General features: G+C 41.7%; 1 protein-coding gene across 1 annotated transcript in view; it reads left to right on the top strand.

Moving 5' to 3' along the window:
- Positions 1-2,547: 2,547 nt before the first annotated feature.
- Positions 2,548-23,453, top strand: part of EPB41L5 (erythrocyte membrane protein band 4.1 like 5) — a gene marked incomplete at its 3' end in the record, with an annotated part of 55,419 nt that continues 34,513 nt past the window's right edge. Inside the window, exons 1-6 of the mRNA XM_082001745.1 lie at positions 2,548-2,732; positions 13,216-13,320; positions 18,782-18,824; positions 19,895-19,973; positions 22,661-22,705; positions 23,285-23,337. Of these exons, the coding sequence (XP_081857871.1) occupies positions 2,553-2,732; positions 13,216-13,320; positions 18,782-18,824; positions 19,895-19,973; positions 22,661-22,705; positions 23,285-23,337 (505 nt within the window). The 5' untranslated portion in view covers positions 2,548-2,552. The remainder of the gene's footprint in view (positions 2,733-13,215; positions 13,321-18,781; positions 18,825-19,894; positions 19,974-22,660; positions 22,706-23,284; positions 23,338-23,453) is intronic.

Below are 23,453 nucleotides of genomic sequence, written 5' to 3'. Positions count from 1 at the left end.
GGCAATTACCTGGCAGTTTTGTGGGTGTTTTGCCATTTCAGCAAATGACATGCAGGTAACGCAATGGAGCTGATTTTGCCATAGCAATGTGCTAAAGCGTGTTTCATTGTGCCCATTTCTCTGCGTGGCAGGTGAGTGACCGGCTATCTCAGCCTGCGTTTCGTAGCCGAGCGTAGAATGTGTTGTGTTACCGTTAGGAAAAGAGGTCCCAGTAACAAGCCAAAGTCTCTGCTTTCCCAGTCTGTTATGTTGGCTGGATTCCCAGTTATCCTGGGATTTTGAAGGAATCTGGAGCTCGTTTACCCGGAGCAGTGTCACTGTTTGCTGGCACTACAGTCTGCAAGCAGAGTTTATATTGCCTTCTGTTTATATGGCCTTTCCTGAGGTTTTCTATTTGGAGATCTCAAATTCTAGCTTGAACACAGATATTTATGTACTAAAAAAAAAAAATACGGTGAAGTGCAGCCCTCTGGAATTGCTGCGGCTAACGCCAGTGAGCAGGGCTTTTCCCTTAGACCAGTGTAAAAAGTAAGAAAAATTACAAAAGCACAGATCGCTGAGACAAACTATTTGTATTTTCAAAGGACATTAGAATACGACCTGCCTTTTGTCGTCATAATCTTATTTCAGTGTACGAATACGAGCAGCGTTAGTTTGCAGATGGTTCTGCTTTATTTAATATATTGCTACAGCTATCCTGTCAGGCGCTGTTTAAAGAGACGTTTTTCTTCTAAACTTAATGGCCGAAGAGCACGTTTGCCTGGGGCTCCCGGTTACCGCTGCCAGCTGGGGACTTGTTACACTTCTGGCTGAACCACTTCCACTGCCTGTTAGCAAAAATCCCAGAAATTCTGCGAAATCGGTTGAAATCAGGCTGAAAATGAAGTGCTGCTTCGTTAGAGGGTTTCCCCGTCGCCGCCGTGGTACGAGGCGGCCGTTGCCCGGCCCGGCCCCTCTCCTTCTCAAGCCGGTCCCACACCGCGGTAACCGCGGTGCCTCCTGCTCCCCTCCCCGGGCAGCACGTGGGCCGCGCCGCGCCCCCGCCGCCCCCTGCGGCGGCTTTCTGCTGGGCGAAACCACCTGGCTCGGGGGAGGCCCCCTCCACTGGGCTCCGCCCCTTTAAAGGGGTATTGGCCCCACGACACGGCTCGAAAAAGAGAGCGCTCGTTAGCGTCCGCCCGCCGCTTTCCGTCCCTGCCGCCCGTCTCCTCCACCTCCACGCCTACGCCGAGCGGGAGAGAGCAGCGGCGGAAGCCGCCAGGTGAGTAAGCGTTGGCAGAAGGAACTGGACGGCGAGTCGTTGCCCTTTTAAGGACCTCCCACACTGCTCCGCCATGTTCGGAGGCCCGCCCCCTCCCGGGGGCTCCCTCACCGCCCCCCCCCCGCCCGCCCCCAGGGCCTTGAGGAGCTGCCGCGGGGACGCGCTCCAGCTGCCCCCGGCTCCGCCGCTCCCGCCGCCCGGGCCGCGGGGCCGCCCGCCAGGTGAGTGCCGAGGGGATTCCGCTGCGAGCGGTGGCGGCGCCGCGCCAGTGCCCGAGCGGCCGCGACCCCTGAGGCGAGGCCGCCGGGGAGGCGGGGCAGGAGCGGGGCGGCGGGCCGGGGCTGAGGCGAACACCAGTCTCGGGGTGTTATGTAAGGACGGGGGGGGGGGGGGGGGGCCGGGGCAGGGGCGCCCCGGGCAGGGTTGCCCGGCCGGCGCGGCCTGGGGACGGGGCATTTGAGCGGGGCAGGGGCCGTTCCTGATCCAGGCTCCCCCAGTAAGGCGGCCGGGCGGCGGCGAGGGCCAGCGCCGGGTTTCGATCCGGGGAAGACTGGCCGGTTGCTGGGGCTCGGGGCTGAGTCATCGCCGAGCTCCGGGCGTTTGCCGGGCCGGCGCTGCCGCGGCGGCGGCGGAGCCGGGCGGCGGGAGGCACCAGCTCGGTGCCGGTGAGCGTCTGGGCTGGGGGGGCCGCCTTCCCCGCGCCGGCCGCGGAGCCTGAGCCCGGGCGCAGCCGTGGCCGCAGTGAGACGGGCACCGGCGTTCCCAAAAGGCGCCGGCCTGTCTGTGCAAAGCCCTTCTTCCAGAGCCCCGGCACCAAAGCCCCTGCTCCACACGCCGGGTGCCGGGGCAGGACGGGACCTTCATCGCTTTTTCCATGAGAGAGGTGGGAGCCTGTCAGCCAAGAAGGCAGCAGGTGTTACGCAGCTCTTAGTTGCTTTCCAACTTCGAGAGGACATAGTCGTTTCATTGAGAGTGCAGTAACACTTGTATTGATTGAAATTAATTGTATGAGATCTGCACGATGGCTGGTTTTCCCCCTAACGAACTTGCAGGTCCCAAGAGTCACCCCAATTACCATCAAAAGGTTTGAGCTGAGTTTTTTCAAAGTAACTGAAGAATGTGGGTATTAAATCCAAAGAAGTGAAACGGCTGTTTGAATCTCTAGCAGTTCTTTATTAAAGTCTGTTATTTTCTAAGGACTATGAATTCAGGCTATTGTTTTTCTTTTTTTTTTTCCTGTGAAAAACTAACATTAATATGTTCTTTCTCTGTCTTGGATTTTGTAGCAAAGATGCTGAGCTTTTTCCGTCGAACCCTTGGTCGGCGGTCTATGCGTAAGCATGCGGAGAAGGAACGGCTAAGAGAGGCCCAACGAGCTGCCACCCACATCCCTGCGGCTGGGGACGCAAAATCCATCATTACTTGCCGAGTAGCGCTGCTGGATGGAACAGATGTCAGCGTGGACTTACCGGTACGAGTGATGCAAGTTTGTTTTTTAAATACTGTTGGCTGTGTCAATCTGATTGTGCTCTTTGCTGTTTACAAGTTTGGTATAGGTATATTTATTTGTTGTAGCAACTGACCCTGTGACTTTGCATCACTAAGTTACTGGTCGTGAAAAGGTACTAAAAAGAATAGTTAACTTTGTCGTTCACCGAGAGCATTTTGTCAGATGTCATTGTGCCTTATAGACTAAACGTTTTCTAGCACGTTAATGGAATTATTGTGCCAAGGTTTAACTTAGGGAAATGTTTCAGATGAATTGGATTTTCTTTTCAACGAACTATGTATGCATCTTGAGAAGGAAGGTAAATCTCTTGGTGTAACTCTGTTGAAGAGGAGAGATGAGCAAAAGTACTAGCAGTAATTTCTGTGTGGGTTTTGTTTGTTTTGATTTTGTGTCGGGGTGGATGCAGTTTTTAATGCTAACTTGAGAGGGGAGGGGAAGAGAAGAATTCTACTTCCTTCCCCTCCTCAGGGCAGATTATATAGCAGGGATTGTCTCATAGCATAGTGCTTTATTGCGACTGAGGTGTTAGCTGCCGTTTTACATTTCTAAAGCTCCCTTAATATACACGTGTCTGTTCTGTTCTGCTTAATTATATACCTGTTTTTGGCCAACAGGATGAACAGTAGCAATGGTAGGGATGTGCTCTGTTTTTCCATTACCATGTGTTATAGTTGTTAGTGACTTGTTTTGAGCTCACGTAGTTGAGTTAGGAAGCTGTGGGTGTGCGAGGCCTTCTGACTAGTCTTAGTCCGGACTAGGATTTTGGCTGTAAATAACAGTTGCGCTAACGTTGAAGCTGCTGGCTAGAAAGAGCATGCAATGGAGCTGATTGAGCATGATGAGCAGCCAGTCTTGAAATGGCTTTCCTTTCCTCCCTTCCTTATTTTAAGCACAGTTCTAGAGTGTTTATAATGTTAAGTAGTCTGAGGAAGGCTCAACCTGTTAGGGTATTGAGCAGTGTTGTTGACATAGCAAGCGGAAATAACTCTTGTGATATCCAGAACCCCAAGTAATCTAGAGTTAAAGAAACGGTTTGGCGTCTTTATTTGTGAAACGACCATACAGATAGGCCTTTATAGAGGGCAGTAAAACTAAGTTGTACACCTCTGAAACAATGTAATGAACATATCCAGTGCTGCTTAGTGCCTGGGACATTTAATTTGAGGCCAGGAATGCCCACAAACACTTTATAGCAAGAGTTACACTTAAAAAGTACTTGAGTTTAAATTGGTGTCTCCACATAACCAGAGCAGTAATCTCTGGAGCTGGAGTTGGCTCTGTAGGCAAATTCCTGGCGCCTCTAACAACATTTCTAAGGCTTTGAGGAGCATAAATTGAACCTGAAGAGGTGTCATGACCTGCCATCTGGACTATAAATCTTAGATCAGGGTGCAGTAGTAACTATTTATTTCTAGAGGAAACTTTTTTCACTCCTGCTTTTTTGCTTTATAAGCCAACATAACTTAGATGTCCACAGACAAGGCATTATGAGTAACAGTAAATAAATATGCTAAATCTATACAGCTAGATGCAGTAATTACAGTGCATTGTCAGCAGTTGACATATACTAGTTCCTTTGGTGATTAAAATACAATAAATTAAAGTAGATTAAATGTTTCATTTCAGACTCCTTAGTGTGCTTGTTCTTGTGTCTCCACTTGTATCATTCATATTTTGGGATTTGACTCTGAAAGAGGGAGGAAAAAGGGGAGGGGATGAAGTGGAGGGTACAAAATCCGGGCAAAACAACATTGCTTTCTAAAACCTAAAGCTAAATTAAAAATACATGTGTGTGTTTATATAGAGAGTTTTTTCTTTTAGAAAAACTTTCCGTGAGAATCATCGTCCTCTTTGAACTAAGGCCTTTTCCAAGACTGGTTCTGTTACTTTGGCAATAGATTTGGTTTAAAATGAACTCAAGAGGAGACCTTGGGTTTGCCAGTTCAGTTGTGCACAGTCCCATTGTCTACTTAAGTTCTGTGAAATTGTTTTATTAAAAAAAATAACAGAAAGTGTTTCTTAAGACTGAATCACTTAGCAAACAGGTTAGTTCACGGCCAGAGGAAGAGTTGTCTTGGCAGGAATGAATGCCATACCTTTTTTAATCCATGGCTACATAAATACTTTACAGTGGCATAAGTTGTTGCTGCCACAGGAAGAGAAGATGTTCCTTTCTTTATTGCGTTTGTCCTTGGTTTTGCACATCCCTTGGCAGAAGAAACATTTTTTTTTAGCAGCCAAGCAATAAACTAAGTCAAGAAGATGCTGTGGATTAAAATAATGGGTATAATTTTGCTGTGTTGGTTTCTAGCTGGAGCAAATCTCCAATCTGGTTCCCCATGTGCCTCCCCAAATGCGGTGAAGAAGCAGTTAGAGGCAGTATCAGGCTTATGCTTGCTTAAAGTTCTTCTTCAGCTATACCCTTACAGTGACTTTGCTACTGAAAGAGGAGTATTCTGGAGTTAGTAATTCATATAATTGAATATAAGATTGCTGAATTTCTGTTTAAATTAAAAAAAAATCTATTTGAAGATGTCCTTGCTCATTGCAGGGGGGTTGGACTAGATGACCTTTAAAGGTCCCTTCTAACCCAAACCATTCTATAATTCTGTGGAAAAAAAAAAAACAAACAAACAACCCCAACAACAGAGAACATCATTATGTAAGCCAAATGTATTTCAGAGCCTTTTTAAGCAGCAAAGACTGATGTTTTTACAAATATTGACAATGAGACAGAAGGGACATGTAAATGATGCAGTTGAGAATTTATTAAACACAGAACTAGGATTTGAGCAGTAACTCTGCTTTTTGTTCACAGATCTTATCTATGGTGTCTGTCAAGCCATTTAATCTGTCTGCTTTTCTATTTCTTCTGTTGTTTTTAATTACAAAATTGCCTGACTTGTACCGTTCATAAAAGCTACAGCCCTATGCAGTATGTAGACTGGATTCTTTTTAAGAATCTACTTACTTCATAGCCATGTCAATGACTGAAGAATATCAGTGTTATGTATGCTATTTACTGTCACTTTAGTATGTTCAAAATGGGAAGCATGAACTTCATGCAGGTTATCTTCTGGGGCAGATCTAAAGGTGTGGGGTTTTTTCCCCCACCTTCATCTCAGATTCTAAAGTTGTGTTTCGACCTGGTAGTTTTCCTCAGCTGTTGCTGCTTTTTTGAAGCTTTATGTTTGTCCAAATGCATTCAGTGATTTTTGACTGACTCACGCTAAAAAGCTTTTTTTTTTTTTTTAATCTATGAGATTAAAAAAATTTTTTATAGAATATACGGTGTCTGTGCTGCTGTTGATGTTGTTCATCCTACAGGCCGTTTACTGTTAACTTACCTCGAGTTCAACTTGGACAAAAGTTCAATTGTGCTTTTTCTTCTAACTGTTTAAGATCTGTGGGTGGAATGTTTGCTTAGTGGTATGAGCAGTGAGAGGACAAGAACTCTGTTTTGCTGACATCCCCTATCTTACTTTTAATCCTGTTCCCATGCGAAACTAAACTCCATCTTCCTCCACTGCACCTCTGGAATTCCCAAAGCTCAAAAGCCATGAACAGCCCTGGTTTAGTACCTGAAGACTCCATCAGCTCAGTCATACCAATCTGGGCTCCCAAGGGAACCCCGCAACAGCTGGAATACTGGCTTTTCTGGTGGTAATGGTTTGTGGGAAAAGACTGATTTGGGAGGGGGAGGGCATCATAGCAGCGTTTTTCCTTGAAAGCTGTTTTTAATTGGTGTCACCAGCAGCTTCTGAAATAGTTGTGAACAAAAATGTTTGTCAAGAATTTAAAATAAAGTGCTGTTTTGAGTACTGGAGGGCTCCAGAGGATTTTTTAAATCAAAAGATCTAAAAATTGAGTGTTTGTTGTAGAGATAGTCAATTCTATGCTGTTCATAGTAATTAACTGGGAGAGGGAAAAGACAACCTAGACAAAGGGGAAAAATGGTAAGATAAATAATTTAAAATAAATTTGAAGGGATACGCTTGGAATATGCACCTTTTTAAAAATTTGTGGATAGCTTTTTGTGGGGGAATAAGATGAGCCTTACAATAGCAACAGATAGTAAGTATGGGGTCTTACAGAAGCAACACTGTACTTTCTGGATGCCAGGGGTGTTTCAGTAAAAAAATCTGAACCTGCTTAACCCACAATTTACATAATCTTCTCATGGATAATAGTGTGTTAATTGTATTCCAGTTTCGGTATGTGCAATCTAAGTTTTAGGCAAAAACTTCCTAGTGGTATAAGGTGAAAGACACAAATTACGAGAATGGATGCTCTCTGAGTAGTTTTTCATCTTAGAATATTCCTTACTTATGCATGCATGAAATTTAGTATGGAGATTGCAAAATGAGATGTTTTTGTCCTTATTATAATGAAGTATCATTAAAACAAGGTTTCGTATATAAACCAGTCCAAGAGCTCTGTGGAATAGCTGGAATTAGCTCAGCTGTTTACAATTTTGGAGTAATGCTTACAAAATAAGATAAAAAAGGACTGTGTTTGTAGTGATTACTTTACATAAAATTAAGAAGTCTATCTGGAATGCCAAAAACATTGCCAGCAAACTGTTAACGAGCGCTGATGTGTTTTGTGTGGAGGGAGAAGGTCTGTGTTGCTCTGACTACAAGATCAGAGATGTATTGTGATAGTTGTTTTTACTCGGTATTCTAATCTGGTGGGTTTTTTTTTTTTTTTAATCTTGGAGAATTTTTGTGGCCCCTTTCTGAATATTTGTACTTTTAAGTATGAAATACACAATGCTGTCCATGGCACAGATGCTGATTAAAAATAAAACCTAGTAATGATAAAAATGTTGGAAAAATCAGTCACCGAATAAAATGAGTAATCTTAGTGTTGAAGGCTGGCTTTTACATTTTCAAAATAAATCTCATCTGACAAAAGGAATGAGTAAATAAACATTTGCTTGTGTGTGTGTCTTAAGACTATGAAGTTTTGGATTCAAACTTTTTTCACTTGCGGTTTTTGCCTTAAACTATTGAAATGCTTTTCACTATTTGCTTAAACTACTGAAAGACATTTAGGGGACTGAAACTGCAAAAGTCAATCCTGAGCCGAGCGTTACGAAGTAGGGGTGCCGGCTGTGTCGTGGAAGGGGGCCCAAGCCGTAGCGCAGGTTGATCCAGTGCTTCTGGGGGTGCCAGGTTTAACTGCATCTTGAGACGGGATGCGAGGGAGAGAGTACATGCTGGCTTGCTTCGGCACTCCTGAGCACCAGCAGCAGAATCGCCGAGTGCCTGTCCCGAGTCGTGCTGGGAGTCCAGGTGCTTTGGGTGACCGGCAAGGTGAGCGCTTGGCCACGTACGATGCCCCGGCACGGTTGGAAGGGGAGGAAGGGAGCAGCTGGAAGTGAGCAGTGGCTGCGATCAGAGTAATTTGTTTGGCCCGCAGTGTTTCTGGGGATAGTGCTGCAGGCTGGTGTAGTTGCCCGAAGGTTTAGCGTTCCTAACTCGCAGCGGAACAGCGAATTTTGTCTGAAGCCCTGCTTTCCTGCTGAGATGCCCCTGTAAAGAGCTCGCTCAAAGACAGAGACTGCTCCTGAGAAACCTGCAGGTGGAACACCAAATAAAACTGAAATGTTTGAGAATATACTGGGAGGAGATATTTGATCTCTAGACCTTAAGGCTGGACAAACACTTTGTATATATTCTGTATTGGAAAGAACATTAGGAAATAGATTCAGAAATGAATTAAACGAAATGTGTAACCAGAAGATATAAACTTTCTGGGAGAGGAAAGAGAACAGACTTCTGACAAAACAACCTGACAAGTATAAATGTTTTAAGTCTTTGTCTTTTTACTTTTATAGGGTCAGTAAGCCTGAGCATAGTACATTAAAATCCTTCTATGTATTATTCTAATAAATGTACAGGTATGATGGCTATTGAAATCAATTATTTATAAAGATTTTTGGGAGGTGCTGCCTTCTTTCTCCAGAGAATAACAGAACAAAATGTTTAATCCCAAACACTTACCTTCCTAAATTTTGGACAGATTGAGTAAGTAGAAGAATTTATAAGTTCTGTCTCTGGAGGTAGAAATTATTCTCTGCAGTTCTCCAGCCTGCAGGTTGTTTTATTCAGTACAAGAGTATATGGTGCATGTTGTCAAAGGCTGGGGATAAACCAGAGAGATAAGCAGAACGGGTGTTTTGCTGCCAGTGGCATCTTTAGGTGGAGGAGAAAACTGACTGGGGAGTTTGGAAAAGTTATTTGAAAGATGGATGGTTGGAGTTTGAGGAGAGGAGCAACTCCATTTGTAGGTCAGTAGTTAAAGCCATAAGAAGATCAGGGTGATACAAATAATGTGTACTTCTAACACTGCCTTTGTAAAGATAAGGGGTTTTAACTCTCCAACTCTACAGCAAACCTTAATGGTGTTAACTATAGATACTGTTTTCACAATATTGAGATGAAATCTCCAAATCACTGTTGGAGGCTGCTCATGGCTTATTTTTTTGAAACCTCCCTTGGGAGAAGGGAGGTTAACTTCATGAAATACGGACAGGTTCATCTGCCACTCCCACACTGCCACGGTCTGCAAACGTGCTTAGGTGACATCCTAGCAACTGGGTAGGTGTAAATCCTGAGTAGGGGTCCCTAGCTTCTCTGGGGGGTAAATGTGGTCTTCCTTAAGAAGCTGGTATGAGTATGAATAGTAACCTTCCTAATGAGTTGACAAAAACCAGGGAGAGAGTTTTTTTGTCCTTCAGTAGCTACTGAAAGCAATAGCTGCTGTTAATTATTGTTAATAAGCAATATGAACATAATCATTTGAAGAAATCTTCTGAAAAGTACAGCTGTAAAGAGACAAGGAATAATAAGTCCCATGAAGGTAGAAGCCTATTCATCTCTTCTTTATAGAGTTCATCTTATATAAGGACCCCCTTTTCTTTACAAAGAAAAGAAATGAAGAGGAGAAAAATCCTTTTCTGATAAGCATTTTCGTTAGTAAATTCACTAGGTGGGCTTTTTGGGTTTGGTTTTATTTTTTTCCAGTTTTGGACACTTGAAGTACTTTGCTGTGATTAAAAACCAGAACAAAAACCTTAAAAAGTGAGCCATTCAGCTGGTGCCTGCCCAGTATGAGGGTCTCATCCCCAGCTGTTGGTAAGCTTGTGTTGCTTGACCAGTGCTGGTTTGTACTGGCTGCTGCTAGTACTGAAAATGGTTTTTACATCAGACAGGCAAGTTGTGGAGTGCTTGAGTTGGTGGCTTATGCTCTTGAATGCGTGTCCCTGAAAAAAACATTTACCTCTGAGACCATGAGAAGAGGGTAGAAATGCTGCCACTCTAGTTTTAGGCAGTGACTGAGATGCCTGAGCCAAGGTGAATGTCTCTGTATCACCTTATCCTGGCGATGAAGGGATGAACCAACCTGCTGAGGTGACCACCAGAGCTGGCTTTACCTTGCTGCTGAGCTGCCTTTCTAACACCTACTCAGCCAGCAATTGCAGTTAGTAAGAGCAGCATGAGATGTCATTAGGACATAGTTGGGAGCATCCCTTCCATTCAGGGACGGCGGGGGCACGATTCATACCAAAGCGATCAGAAGATGCTTTAATCTCATTCCAAAATGTGGCATAACCACTAGATGACCTGCCCTATGTAAGTGATAGATTTTATTTAAGTTTGCCAGTTGATTGTGCTGCTGTGAGATGTTTGCTGTCGCTTCCGACAGAGTATAGCAAACTGGGTAAATCAAGTAGTTGGGTTTTACAGAGTTACAAACCCATGAGAAGTTTAATTTGTACCCTGGAGGGAGGACCAGCCACTGGCTGGACTGCTTGTGAGTGGAGTCGTTAATAGTTCATTGGTAACCATTAAGCAGCTTGAAAATATTTGTCCTTTGAGAGGAACCTGAGCACGGGGTAGCAGCAGGATAAAAGTGTCATTTAAAATTACTGTTGCCATTAGAGAGTGAGGGTGATTTTTCACCAGAAAATGTAATGAAAGTGTATCTTTGCTATGTCTTTTGATTAATAAAAATTGACTGGTTACAAAGCAGTAATATTTTTGGTTGTCGTTTGCTTAAATATAAGCAGGAAGGACTTTAGTAAGGCTGTAAGAAAGAATTTGAATTTAACATTCAAGCACGTGTGAAGCTTTTGCTGACTGGCACCAAATACAGCCCTGATGGTTTAAGTCATATGCAAAGTACTGCATAATTAATTCCATGTTGACAGCTCTGGTGATTTAAGTCAGAAAACAACCGGTAGCCCTGCAAATCTTTCCACAGCTGCTCCAGTGCTATTCTTCAGGGACTTTCTCCCACATTAGTCATTCTGGGTCCACTTAATCTTTGAGTCCTTTGCTGAGATTGGCAAAGGAATGGCGAACATGCTCTGAAACTAACCTGATACTGCAGAATTTTGAACAGTGATAAGTTTTAGTTGTTGGTAGTCTGAGATAGTATGTGTAGTAATTCCAGGCTCGAGTTAAAGTGCTCCATTGCCTGTCCCTGGGAGGGAGTTTGGCTGAGATGACTGGTTAATTAGAGTTTTAAAAGATGATTTACTGAGGAATTGAGAAGGATCTAAAATGTTCTGCTCAGTAAGTGGAGATTTTCCTCTAGTTTTAGACGAGCTGCAGAAAGCTTCATGCAAAATAAAACATTTTTCTTCTTTTGCTGTAGCAAATGCTGAATTGGTTTCACTTGTATTAGTATATCTTCTTGCTTAAGCAGAAGATACCCTGTGCTGAGAGTAAATATCAACAGTTCAATACCTTGCTCTTTCAAGAAAGAGGCTACAGACTCAAATTGTGGAAGAAATGTGTGGTTTTATATGTAGGCGATTTGCCTTAAGGCTTCTGTTAGGAGAGTCTTGCTGGCGTTTAATAAATCTGTTACTGTCTGAGAAGTACTTTTTCTTGAAGTCAACAGAAAAAAAAACTTGCCCTGAACGAGTTTGATGAGGTCTACATCTCAGCACTTCCATTAGACGACGTTTTGTAGATGCTGCGTGCACTTGAAGCTGCCTGCTGGTCTAATTGCCTTCCATTCCCTCTACCTCCCCCAATACTCGGAAATAAATAACTGTGGGAGAACTTGCTTAGGCAGGTTCAGTTTACAGACTTTTCTGAGATTTTGCTTTGAGCTGTGAAATGTCATGTTGGATTTAACTAATGCATCAAGTAAACCAATGATTATGATTGCAAAGTTGAATATAAAATATTTGAAGATCAGGATAGAGGAAGGTGGTAAAAATTATGCATGCTGCCTTACTTACATGGATATTACTTGGTGCTTAAACCAGATCATTTCTGAGAATAAGAATTCTGGCTGGCCCCGGATTTTGAGAGGTGGACTAAATCTGCTAATTAGTAGCATACTAAAAAATATGCTTAGAAAGTTAGCCCATTTGTCAAGTTATGAATGTATAAATATTAAGATAAAAGATTGCAATATGATAGCATTATGGAAATAGAGAAATCCTTAAACTGCTTGCAGAGTAAGTATAAATACTTTCTGAATTTCCTTACATTTAAAAATATGTCTTTTCAACACAGTGATTTGTACGCTGACCTGCTAATTTATTAATATATTTTTATTACATTTAGGCATCTCAGGTATTACTCTTTAGCTTTTCCTTCAGTGTATTGCTATGAAGGAGATCATAGCATGAAAAATTTATGTTGTGTAGAAACTGCCCTGTGCTATTTACATGCCTTCTCTTTAAAAACAACTGTTTAATTTTTTAGATCATCACTGTAAAAATGTTTGAGGCCAGAGCTAAGCTTTTTTCATAAATTACGTATGAGTGTATGCGATGGCTTTTTGCACCTACAAGTGAGTTTTATGAACTTGCTTTTGTAACTGTGTTATCTAAGTACTCTTTGTTGAAGTTGCTTGCCCTAGACTGTTTCCTGGCAGTTGTTAAAAGCACTTGCTGATGGAATGCTATATCCTCATTCAATATGCTTTGCTACCTGTTTCAAAACTAGTGAATTGCCTAGGTATGAAGCAGTGGTAAATTCGTAAGCAATTTGCTGTACTTTGCTTTGAAAATTTTCCAGTACGTTAGTTATTGCAATTGTACTAGCTATATTTCCAGTTCTACTGAACTTTGGCGAGTAAGGAAAGCCTGAAAGGGACAATGATAAAATGATGTTTTAACACTCTGTGTTGTGCAAGTCAGTGTTGACATTTTCCAAAAAAGGAGATTGTGCAGGTCCTTTAAGGATATTATGTGTGCTTCTTGTGGGGTGTACATTTGCCTTCAAGAAAAACAATATGTTTTTTTCAAGAAAAAAAATATGAGAGAAACCCAAAAGAATTTCCATATAATATTGTCAGAAGCTTAATTTTGGGATTCTCTTACTTTGGGAATTTCAATATAAAGTATGCCTAGAAGAAGGTAGATGTTACAATAAATCTATCTGCTAAGTACTAAATGCTTTTATATTTTCAGAAAAAAGCCAAAGGCCAGCTCCTGTTTGAACAGATCATGTATCATCTGGACCTTATAGAAAGCGACTACTTTGGATTAAGGTTCATGGATTCTGCACAAGTGGCAGTGAGTAGCAGTGCTTTGCTTTTTTGTGTGTGTTTTTGGGTTGTTTTTGTTTTGTTTAAAGCAACAGTCTAAAAGTTAAATCTCAATATTGACAAAAATGCTATAAGAAAGCTGCCTTTTTGAGTTACGTTTTGTGCAGAAGCTCTGTGGGATGTTAGTTTAAGTGATGCCAAATTTAATTCCACCTCAAGCATTCTAACATATTACAACACTGTTGTCTCTTTCTCGTCTTTCACTTGTTCCTGTCACATCTTCTATTGTCCTTAGGCAGGCTGGTCTGGTAGGACCCCAGAGCCTGGCATGTCACATAGAAATTCTTGATGCTGCGGATGCAGAGAGAAGGGGCAAAACTAGGGTGTGTGCTTGGCCCTTCATTGTTCTACAGAGTGGAGGAAGTTTTCCTTTGCCAATGCCATTAACTTTCTTGTCAGCCAAAGTCATTGTGTTAATGTCTGCTTGGGAAATAATCTTGGCAAGAGGGGGTACACCTTTGACTTGCTCAAATCAGTTGTGACTCAGACCTGCAACTAGAAATTTTTGGGAAGATACAGGTGTGTTTGTACATACCAGACAGTTTGAGTAGAGGGTTCTTGCAAGCCTGAGTTTGTTTGTTAAGTTTGTTGTGTGTTTGTAAAAGCGTGACTGCTTTTGAAAAAAGCAGCAGAGCATTGTTTGCGAGAAGCAACCACAGTTCTTGCACTTGAGGGCTGTGCACTTTTATATGGGTACTTCTTACAGCCAAGTACTTAATCCTGCACACAAAGGTAGCTGCAAGTTAAGTGAGGTGTTAGACAAGGAGTGGATTTTTGTCTCTGTCCTGCATCCCTGTAACTTAAACCTGTATTCGCTTATCCCAACATCCCCAGGTAGAATGAGATCTGAGTTTTCATACTGTGTATGTCAGTTATTTGTTAGATGTATAACCTAATTGGTTCTGTGTTTCAAGTCCCCTTTAGAATTATTTCATGATTAGGATGGCAGAGTGGAAACACAAACGGTTGCTGCTGAGCTAAATGCCTGAATTGTTTGAGTTCAGCATACAAAATTGAAGCAATGACATATATCCCTTTTATTCTGTGAGGGTCTATGTCCAGAACAATTTGAAGGTGACATCTTAATTGTTACAGCTTGATACAGTGGCAAAAAAACTCCCCAAGCTTGAATGTTTGAAAGAAGCTGACAGCTTTGGACACAGTGTTATCTACCCCAAAGCACACTTATAACCTGATGCCTTCTTTTCATAATTACTGCAATCGAGTTTTATGCTTAGCTTGTAATTGTAGAGAATATCCTCTTTGGAAAAAATAATTTGTGTTCAGCATCTGAAGCAAACTTTATGGCTAGTGGGATTAGCTGCTGCTGGGCTGCAGTTCCCAGTAGTGAAAGTGGTCTTAAACCTCTTGCAGAACAGACGAGTTTAACACTAAGGAGAAAAAGACCATTACACTAATGGAGGGATGTCATTCAGAACCATGCATGCCTTCTACAACAGAAGTTAGAAAACAGCCCATTGCATACCATTTTATATTTACAAAAATCATATTAGCTGTGTTAATCATGTGCAGTCTAGGATGTTGACTGTTGATAGTGAATGACTCCACTGCATTTATCTTTTCGCTTCAGGAAAAAAATAATCTGTACATTTTAGGTATCCTAACTCAATTTCTGCCATGTGGCTTCTGAAGTATTTACATGTGCCTGTAGGATCTCATAAGAGCTCACAGTGGGTTAGTTAAAACTGGTGAAACTATCTGTATGGTAAACTTTCTCTTATGATTCTGTTAGCAAATAATGTCATTTTGTCTTGAAATGGGGGAATAAGAGTTAATCTTTTCTGCCTCAGCAATGGCTCATGGCTTGCTTTTGTCCAGCAAATTGTTACTTCCAGTCCAGACAGCACTTGATTATCTGATACTGCACCATCTACCAGGTACAAGTGATTTCGAAGTTAGTTTGCTTCCTTTTCTTAACTATTTGTGACTGAAAAGAGGCAGAGTAGAGATAACAATCTGTTTAAACTGGACTTTAATGATACACTCTGTGTAACGAAGCAGAAAAGATTGTGTTGTGCCCCAAGAGCTGAACACAACAGCCAGAGATAATTGCTTTAAGAAATGAAGAACTGTTGTGATGGCAGCCGTTCTTGCAAAGAGGAGCTGGCACATTCTAACAGAAACCCAATCTGCAGCTGGAAACAAAGACAGAGCCTAATCAACTGACTTGTCAAAGATGATTCAGGAGACTTGTTGAACAAACAGTGTAAGAGTCCAGTCCCTTACTGTGGACAGAATTGTTGCTGGCTCTGAAGAAGATAATCTTTCTGCTAACCAATTTAAATCTAAGCATATTGCCTTACTAGCTAGTTGCACCTGATGATGTAAAAACACTGGTGAACTAGCAACATGTAGTTAAATAAAAAATTGAGAAATTCCCCGCTTGTTTTAACTACAAATGAGTTTTCAGTAGAATAATTTTGAACAACTGAAGGATAGCTTTTTTTCTTGTTTTGAGCTGCTGAAATGATTAGTAGTTACGTGTTTGAGTTTATGATGTACTGGGGAATGGGGGGAACCCAGATAATACAAACTCTTCCTAACATTTTGGATTTTAGGATTCAAATACTAGCTTCTTCAAAGAAGTTCTTGAAACAATTAGTGAAGTGAAAAGAATTGTCGTTCTCATGTGATTTCTGTGTTCATTGCTAGTCTCATGGCTAGGAATAGATATCCCCTGCTGCCCAAGTAAGAGGCGGGTGATGGCAGAAGGAATTATTTGCAGGTTTGTCCACCCTATATCAGACTTGGCCTGCCAGCCAAGGGAACAGACTGTTGTTATTTGAGTAACTTTGATTCAGGCTGACAATGAACAGTGCAGCATGTCCAGTGATACAAAAGATGAAGACTGCTGTTAACTTGTTGGGCTATTTGGCTTTTCCTCTAGCAACGCTGGAGAGATGTTTCTAGTAAGGAGGCAATGAACACTTCACAGGTGGCAAATTTCTGATTTTAATATACAGGTTGCAAGCGTCAAACACTTGCTCTTCTTAATGGAATTGTACATGTTGGTTTGTTACTCTGTCAGTTTTATCTAATGACGTGCTTAATGCTGAAAATTGTTTGTATAGCATAGCACTAAGTATGCACCCATTAATTCTCTAAAGTATGGGACCAGTTTTAGTCTCACTGTCTTACTAAAAAAAAAAAAACCTCGTTTACCCTAACTTCTTGAAATGTTGCTGGGTTTGGGGTTTTTTTTAATGTTTTGTTTTGTTGGTGGTTTTGTGTTGGGGTTTTTTTAAATTTCTGAAGCAGCAAACTGTTCTAGTAAGGACTTCCAATACACCCTGCAGTCTGTTGTTCACATTGCTTTTTGTTTAGCATACTTTATCTCTGGATTTCAGCAGTAGACTGTGCTGAGCAAACTCTCATCAAAATGTAAACATTTTGCCAGGACCACTTGAATTCCATTTTAATCACTTGGAATAAATCTTAAGTTTCCTGACATTTGCGTGTGTCCATGCATGTGTTGGTTTTATTTTTTTTGTTTTGGTTTGGGGTTTTTTTGGTTTTATGATTTGTTCCTCTCCTCCCTCCCCCCGCAATTTAAAAGCAGTTCTGTTTCCCTTCTTCTACGCACACCCTCACCATTCAGACGGAGCTCCTGTAGGCAGTGGTGGGAAAAGCCAAGCAGAGTAAAACACTATCAGTGCCTGTCGCGGGCCTCTCAGTTGCCTTCCCGTGGAATGTGGAGGAGATGAGAGAAAACAGGAGGGAGATGAAACAGGCGTGCACAGCCAGTCCTGGAGCCTCGAAATGGCTCTCTTAGCCACTCCTGTATCTAAATCACCTGCAAGCCTCCAAGTGGGTAGTTTGTATATTTTTATGGTGGAGGAAGGAGTAGGTAAGTTGTCTCTTACAGCAAGTGAGTTTATGGAATAAGAAGAGATCATTTTCTTCATGAAACAAAAAAAAATTGCTCAACTCCATTTCACTGGTAGTGTAAGCAATTGGCAGAAATACTTGCTTCATTCTTCCTTAAGCTTCCTGCCTTATTTAAAAAAAAAATTAGATGCATTTCAGGTAGCTTTCTGTAGCTACTTTGTTTTAATAGGTGATGAGAGCATTTTCAGGTGTGTGCACAGCAGCTGTGGATGGTTCGGTTGTTGGGATCTGCAGCTAATATATTAATCACTGCCCATCCTGGCTATATTACAGGCTGACTTTACACACTCTCTGCAGAAGGCAGGGCTGCTCTGAAGACAGGAATGTGTTTGCACTTGGCATTGCAACCTGAAAATACCGGTTCTTTCTCATACCTCTGTTGCTTTTTGTCCTCCATGAGGCCCGCTGCGAGCTTCATGGCACATAGTTCAACGAAAGGAGTGTTGCTAAGTGTATAATTCATCTGTATTGGTTGCAAGGTGACATTTGGGATTGATCAAATGAGGTGGTGTTACCTGGGCATTGTGAACCACGCAGGACATGGTGTGCTAGGTGGTTGGCTCTGAGTCAGTGCAATTATGTTGAATAGGGTGCTGTGTTTACTGCTTAACTGAGTCACCTCCGTTGGAGGAGGGAGCTGTTCACCATGCACAGCACTTTGAAGTCTCTACCGCTAGCTGTGTGTTAGCTTTCCAGTTTTATCTTTAATTCCTGGTATAAATTCTTCAGCAGTGGGAGTATATGCAATTATTGTAGGGAGCATAGCTTGTATGTGTAGATGTTTCTCTCGACCTGCCATCTATAGCTTGTTTCTCACATGCTGTTGTATGCAGTGTAAGTGAAGCCATTATTTTGGCTTCACATCTAGTATATAGCTTATAATTAGCATTAGTAGGTGAGGCAGTAACTTCTGTCCTTCCACGTGACAGTTGCTAAAATGTCACCTGTGAATAGATTTCAGAGAATTAGGTTGAGCTGACCCTTATGTCCAGACATAGACAGCTTTGCTGTTACTACACTTGAGTCATCTAAAGAAAATGCCTGAAAGCCAACAGTATTTATTTTGTCTCTCCCCTTCCCGAGTAAACATCACACACAACTGAGTGCCAGAGTCTCCAGCTATGATTTATGCTTCTCTGGCACATTGTCACTGGCTGACCTACTAATGTGTGAATTAAGTATTTGTTTGGACAGGATGAAAGTTTTAGTAATTAAAGTGGTTTGTCAGTATTTTTTTTTTTTCTAAGTAGATAATGCTTTCTTGAAGATTGGCTTTAAATAAGGTATTACAGGATGTTTCTGTTGTTCAAAACTGATACTTTGCACTACAAACTTTGAGTGAAAGGATCTTTGATGAGCACTGAGAGAGGATGAATTGTGAAAGATTTGGATTGGATTGTTTTAATGAAATACTTGTTATTCCAAGATGGTCTTCACTAATGAATAGGGTTTTTTCCCTTTTTTGTTCTTTCTGTGAGATTTCTTTATTGATAATTCAATGGGGGTAATTTCTTTTTCAGCATTGGTTGGACAACACAAAAAGCATTAAAAAGCAAGTTAAAAGTAAGTGCCCTTTCTGTTTTCTCTTGAGATCTCATACTGAACATACAGGAGGCACAGAGAGTTGAAATGGGTGGTGGGGGGCAGTGTCCTGTGAGGGATGACAAGACCCGGTGACAAAAACCCAGTGTGGTGCTGCCGATTGTTTAATGACCTCTTCCCCCTGTAGCTTATATTACTTTAGTAATTAAACATGTTATAGGCTCATTAATTATAGTTTAAATAGAGTCAAGGCAGCTGAAGATGTTTTAGTGTTATAGGTTGTTATCCTGACTACAGGAAAACTTGTCTTGGAGCCTCCATCTGTTGGGGAAGTCCTGAATGCCTGAATCTGTGTTCAGTCCACCAAGTCCTTACCTGCTGCACAAGGGTTTAGTGTGGCTGATTTTTGTTTAGCAGCTTCCTTGCCCTGTGCTGAGGGAAGTCTTCAGGGATTTGTGGTGCTGTGTTAATACAACAGAGGGTTTGGAATCACTGAGAGAGAGAAAATTCCTCCTGTCAAATGCAAGAATCAGCAGAGCACTGCACATTTTTAAAGAACGGTTAATCCATCCTTTTGCTAAATTAACTCTTTGGTTTCCAAAAAAGGTGGTTTTTCACAGAAGGGTTTGTTAAATCCCCCTAAAATATGTCTAAACTTCTGTGGAGTAAAGGGGCCTGAGTTGTCAGCAGTGGGTATTTCCCAGAGCCCTGGGAAGGCATTAGAGACCAACAGAGTGCTGGGGGGTTTGGTCAACTGCAGAGACAACATGCACAGCTTTCTTGGTGATGGATAGAGTCCTTAAATATAGGGATTAGCCTAGATTCATGTGTTCTTGGCAGGACGAATCAACTTAATGTGATATCACTGTTCGATTGACTTGTAACATGTAAAACTATTTTGTGTATATATTTAAGCGTCCTTTGACCCTGATGTTTTTAGTGCATTTCCCTGTCACAAAGGACTTCTTGCCTTAAGACCTTCTGGTAGGACAGAGCCAATTTCAGTCAAGTTTTGTGATGTGAATCTGTGTAATAAAAAAAGTCTCATCCAGTAACTGTTACCACTGTCTTGAATGAATTCTACTTTGCAGTTGGCCCACCGTATTGTCTGCATTTTCGTGTAAAGTTTTACTCATCAGAGCCCAACAATCTACGTGAAGAGCTAACAAGGTAAGAGGGATTTTGTGAGAGAGAGATACCCAGATAAGGCCAGGAAAATGTTTTTGTGGTATTTACTTAACCAGTTGTATGATGTTTTGGAGAATTCCTGAAGAGCTGCTTGCTTCCTTGGCTTTTTGTAAATGTTTCTAATGTGATAATGAAATAAATGAGCTCTAATATAAAGGGATCTATATTTACTATATTACTTGAGGCACCATTTTTCATTAGGCAATTCTGGCAAGTGATCTGAGTAGCTTGTATGCAATGGACAGAGGTTTTCACTGAAGAGAACAGACATCATTCCTTTTTATCTTCTTAAGCTGCATTTAGTTTCAACAGTATGCAGTCATCCTGTCTCTTTAGGCAGAAAAGTATTCAGTTGCAAGTTAGAGCTTCTCTTTGGCAAAAATAAGTTCAGTTAACGTTTCATTACTTCTGTGGTATTTGCAGGGCTTATGGAAAGGGAAAATAGCATTTTACTACCATGCCGAGAAGTGAGTTGACAGTACTAGACGTGTAGGATTGTAGTATCAGGTGAGCAGCAGTTTCTCTTGATTAAAGCATTTCACAGATCCGTTCATAATGCTGCGTATCGCGTTGGACTGAGACATACTTGGGGTTCTTTGAAAGAGAACACAACCTACCATCTGTCAGTAGTATAAGCCTGTTGTGAAAGGCAGCGTTTCTTTGCATTGTCACCACTGCTGCTGATCCGTTTTGGAGAGAAAATGAAGTTGTTATGTTTTCTTGATAGATGTAGACGCTTCATGCCCTCAGCCATTTGTAAGAGCGTGAAGTGCATTTGTTTGTTGTTCAGGTTTATGTCTGTGTGGATCTTCGATCTGCACTTTAGCCAAATCCCTAAGAGTGCTACCAGGAGGATTATGGTAGCATTACCCTTTGCAGCCATATGCACCCTGTGCAGCTTCATACTTGCATGTGGGAATATAATGTTATAACCGCTCTTGTTTAATGCTTTCCTGCTGATCTGGGAAGAATGTTTTACCTCCCCATTCATGTCGCTGAATAAACATTTAACTGTCTTTAAAGATAGTAACCATAGTCAAAATTCAGGTCTACATCTGTATCTACCGCTATGAAACGTGTTCATCCATCCTGAGTTCTGCCAGTCAGACCTTGCTATACAGGTTTTAGCAGGGCAGACCTGAAACCTGAGGGCTTTTAAACCCTGTCTGTCTGCTTAGCTAATCCCCCAGAATAGGAGAGCAGCAAGTCTTTCTTCTGTCTCGAGACAATTTTGTCCCTTAAAGAAGCAGTGGGAAGGGGAGCTGTGCTATGGGTTATAGGTGTCACTAGCAGGGGCTCTCCAAGGGTTCCACTTCTTCGTTGTGCAGCAGGACACCCAGCTGGAGCCACTTTTCAGCTTCCACAGGTGCAGATTGCTCACGTTTTCTGCCAGCTTCCCATCAGATGCCACCAGTCAGAGGTCATGTAACATGGCCTAGGCATGGGAAGATGCTTGAATTGTTTGCAAGTGTTGTGTGGCTGATAAGCACGTATTGGTCACACCCACTATACGCTGCAGGCCTGTGCTCATTCTTTTGATGCCTAGGGTTGGTACCAAACAAATTTATTCCCCACGTAGGGGCCAGTGTACAAAAGGCTTTGGATAATAAATGGTTTGGCAAAGTATTTGTAGATTTCCAAGGGACCTGTAGGAAAAATGCCTCTATCTGTTTTGTGTCTATGTACGTGAGTATGAGGAGATGTAGGCGCATGTCAAAACACAAGCATTGTGTTTGGCTTTGTGCATAAGGCTTCTGTTCATCTGTAGTAGAATTCAAACTGGATAGCATCACGGATGCCAGCGTTTTAGTTCATGAGACTACTTCTTCTCTTGTTAAAGGAAAGCTGTGTACCATGGTGGGGCAAGAGGGCTACTCTTTGTGGGTTTTGGACTGGAAGGATTGGTTTTGCACACCAAAGGGACAGGAGCTTTGTATTCAATATTTGCCCAATTTCTAAGCAAGAGTAGTACTGAATAAGCAAGGCAGTGAAGGAAAGCTGGCTCTGAAGTTGAAAAGGCTGCAGCCTCCTGTTTGGGGGTTTTTTGTCACTTTGCAGTCAGCTTTCTGAGTTAGATTTTAACTAAGCAATCCATATTAGGAATGTCTATTTTTGAGATACTTTAAAATATTTATTCTCTTATGAGATTGATACATCTATGAATAATGAAGAAAATGTGGAAGATGCAAGTTGTTCTTTGCCCAAGTAGGATCAGAAGAGGAAAAAATGAGACTGACTTAGGTATTGTATTTCCTTTTCCATGCAATGCTAGTTCAGCTTGTGACAACTTCTAATTTTGGGAACAGGTTGACCAGGGAAGTGGTGGAGTCGCCATCACTGGAGGCGTTCAAAAAATGTGTAGACTTGGCACTTCGGGACATGGTTTAGTGTGGGCATGGTGATGATGGGTTGACGATTGGACTTGATGATCTTTGAGGTCTTTTCCAACCTTAACGATTCTATGATTCTGCCTCATTTGAAATGTGTGCATAGGATAAAAACCCAACCAATAAAGCCTTGAGAGATCACAATGCCGTTTCTTCAGTTCTGAAAACCCATGTAAAGAGTAGAAAACGTTTTTATTTGTCAGGCTCTAACTTTCTTCTGTTGGCTCAGTGACACATTAGAACTATTAATCAATGGCTTTTATTTCTTATTTAATCCCACAGATATTTATTTGTTCTGCAGCTGAAACTGGATATTCTTAGTGGAAAGTAAGTATTCCCAAGAAACAGCCTTTTAAACAATTACAGTGTGTTTATGTCCTGGTTTCAGCCAGGATAGAACTGGTTTTCTTCACAGAAGCTAGCGTGAGACTATGTTTTGTATTTGGGATGAGAATTATTGAGAATTATTATCACTGTTTTTTCCTTCTCTCTTGCTGTCCTATTAAACTGTTTTTATTTCAACCCATGAGTTTTTGCCCAGTTCTCTCCCCCGTCCCACTGGGGGAAGGGAGGAGTGAGCAAGTGGTTGTGTGGTGCTTAGTTGTCAGCTGGGGCTAAACCACAACAGTTTAGCATAGGTTTTATTAAACTTATATTTGGATAATTAATAAGTTTTGCTAAGTAATGTAATTTTTTTTTTTCTCTAAAATATTACTTTTCTATGCATGAATAGCAGCAGAGGAATGCTTAAATAATGTAGTGTTTATCTCTTTAATTTGTTGAAGATATACTAAACCTTTTTCACTTTCTTATCCCAAACATTTGCAGTTTCTCACTGTCAGATATAGGAGTTGTCTGCTAAATAGACTTAGCAAAGGTTTTCACAATGTATTTCTCTTACGGCAGATTGGAATGTCCTTTTGACACAGCCGTCCAGTTGGCAGCTTATAACATGCAAGGTGAGTAGGTACGAGTGGGAAAGGACGAGGTTGCATGAACAGCTTTGTGTAGACTCTTACTACCTCTTTTAGTCAGTCCTTGTTATAGCCAGAAAATAGGTTCCGCCCAGAAGTTA

This window comes from Phaethon aethereus (assembly GCF_964289735.1).
Source record: "Phaethon aethereus genome assembly, chromosome: 6".
NCBI lineage: Eukaryota > Metazoa > Chordata > Aves > Phaethontiformes > Phaethontidae > Phaethon > Phaethon aethereus.
This window is presented reverse-complemented; position numbering and strand designations above follow the sequence as displayed.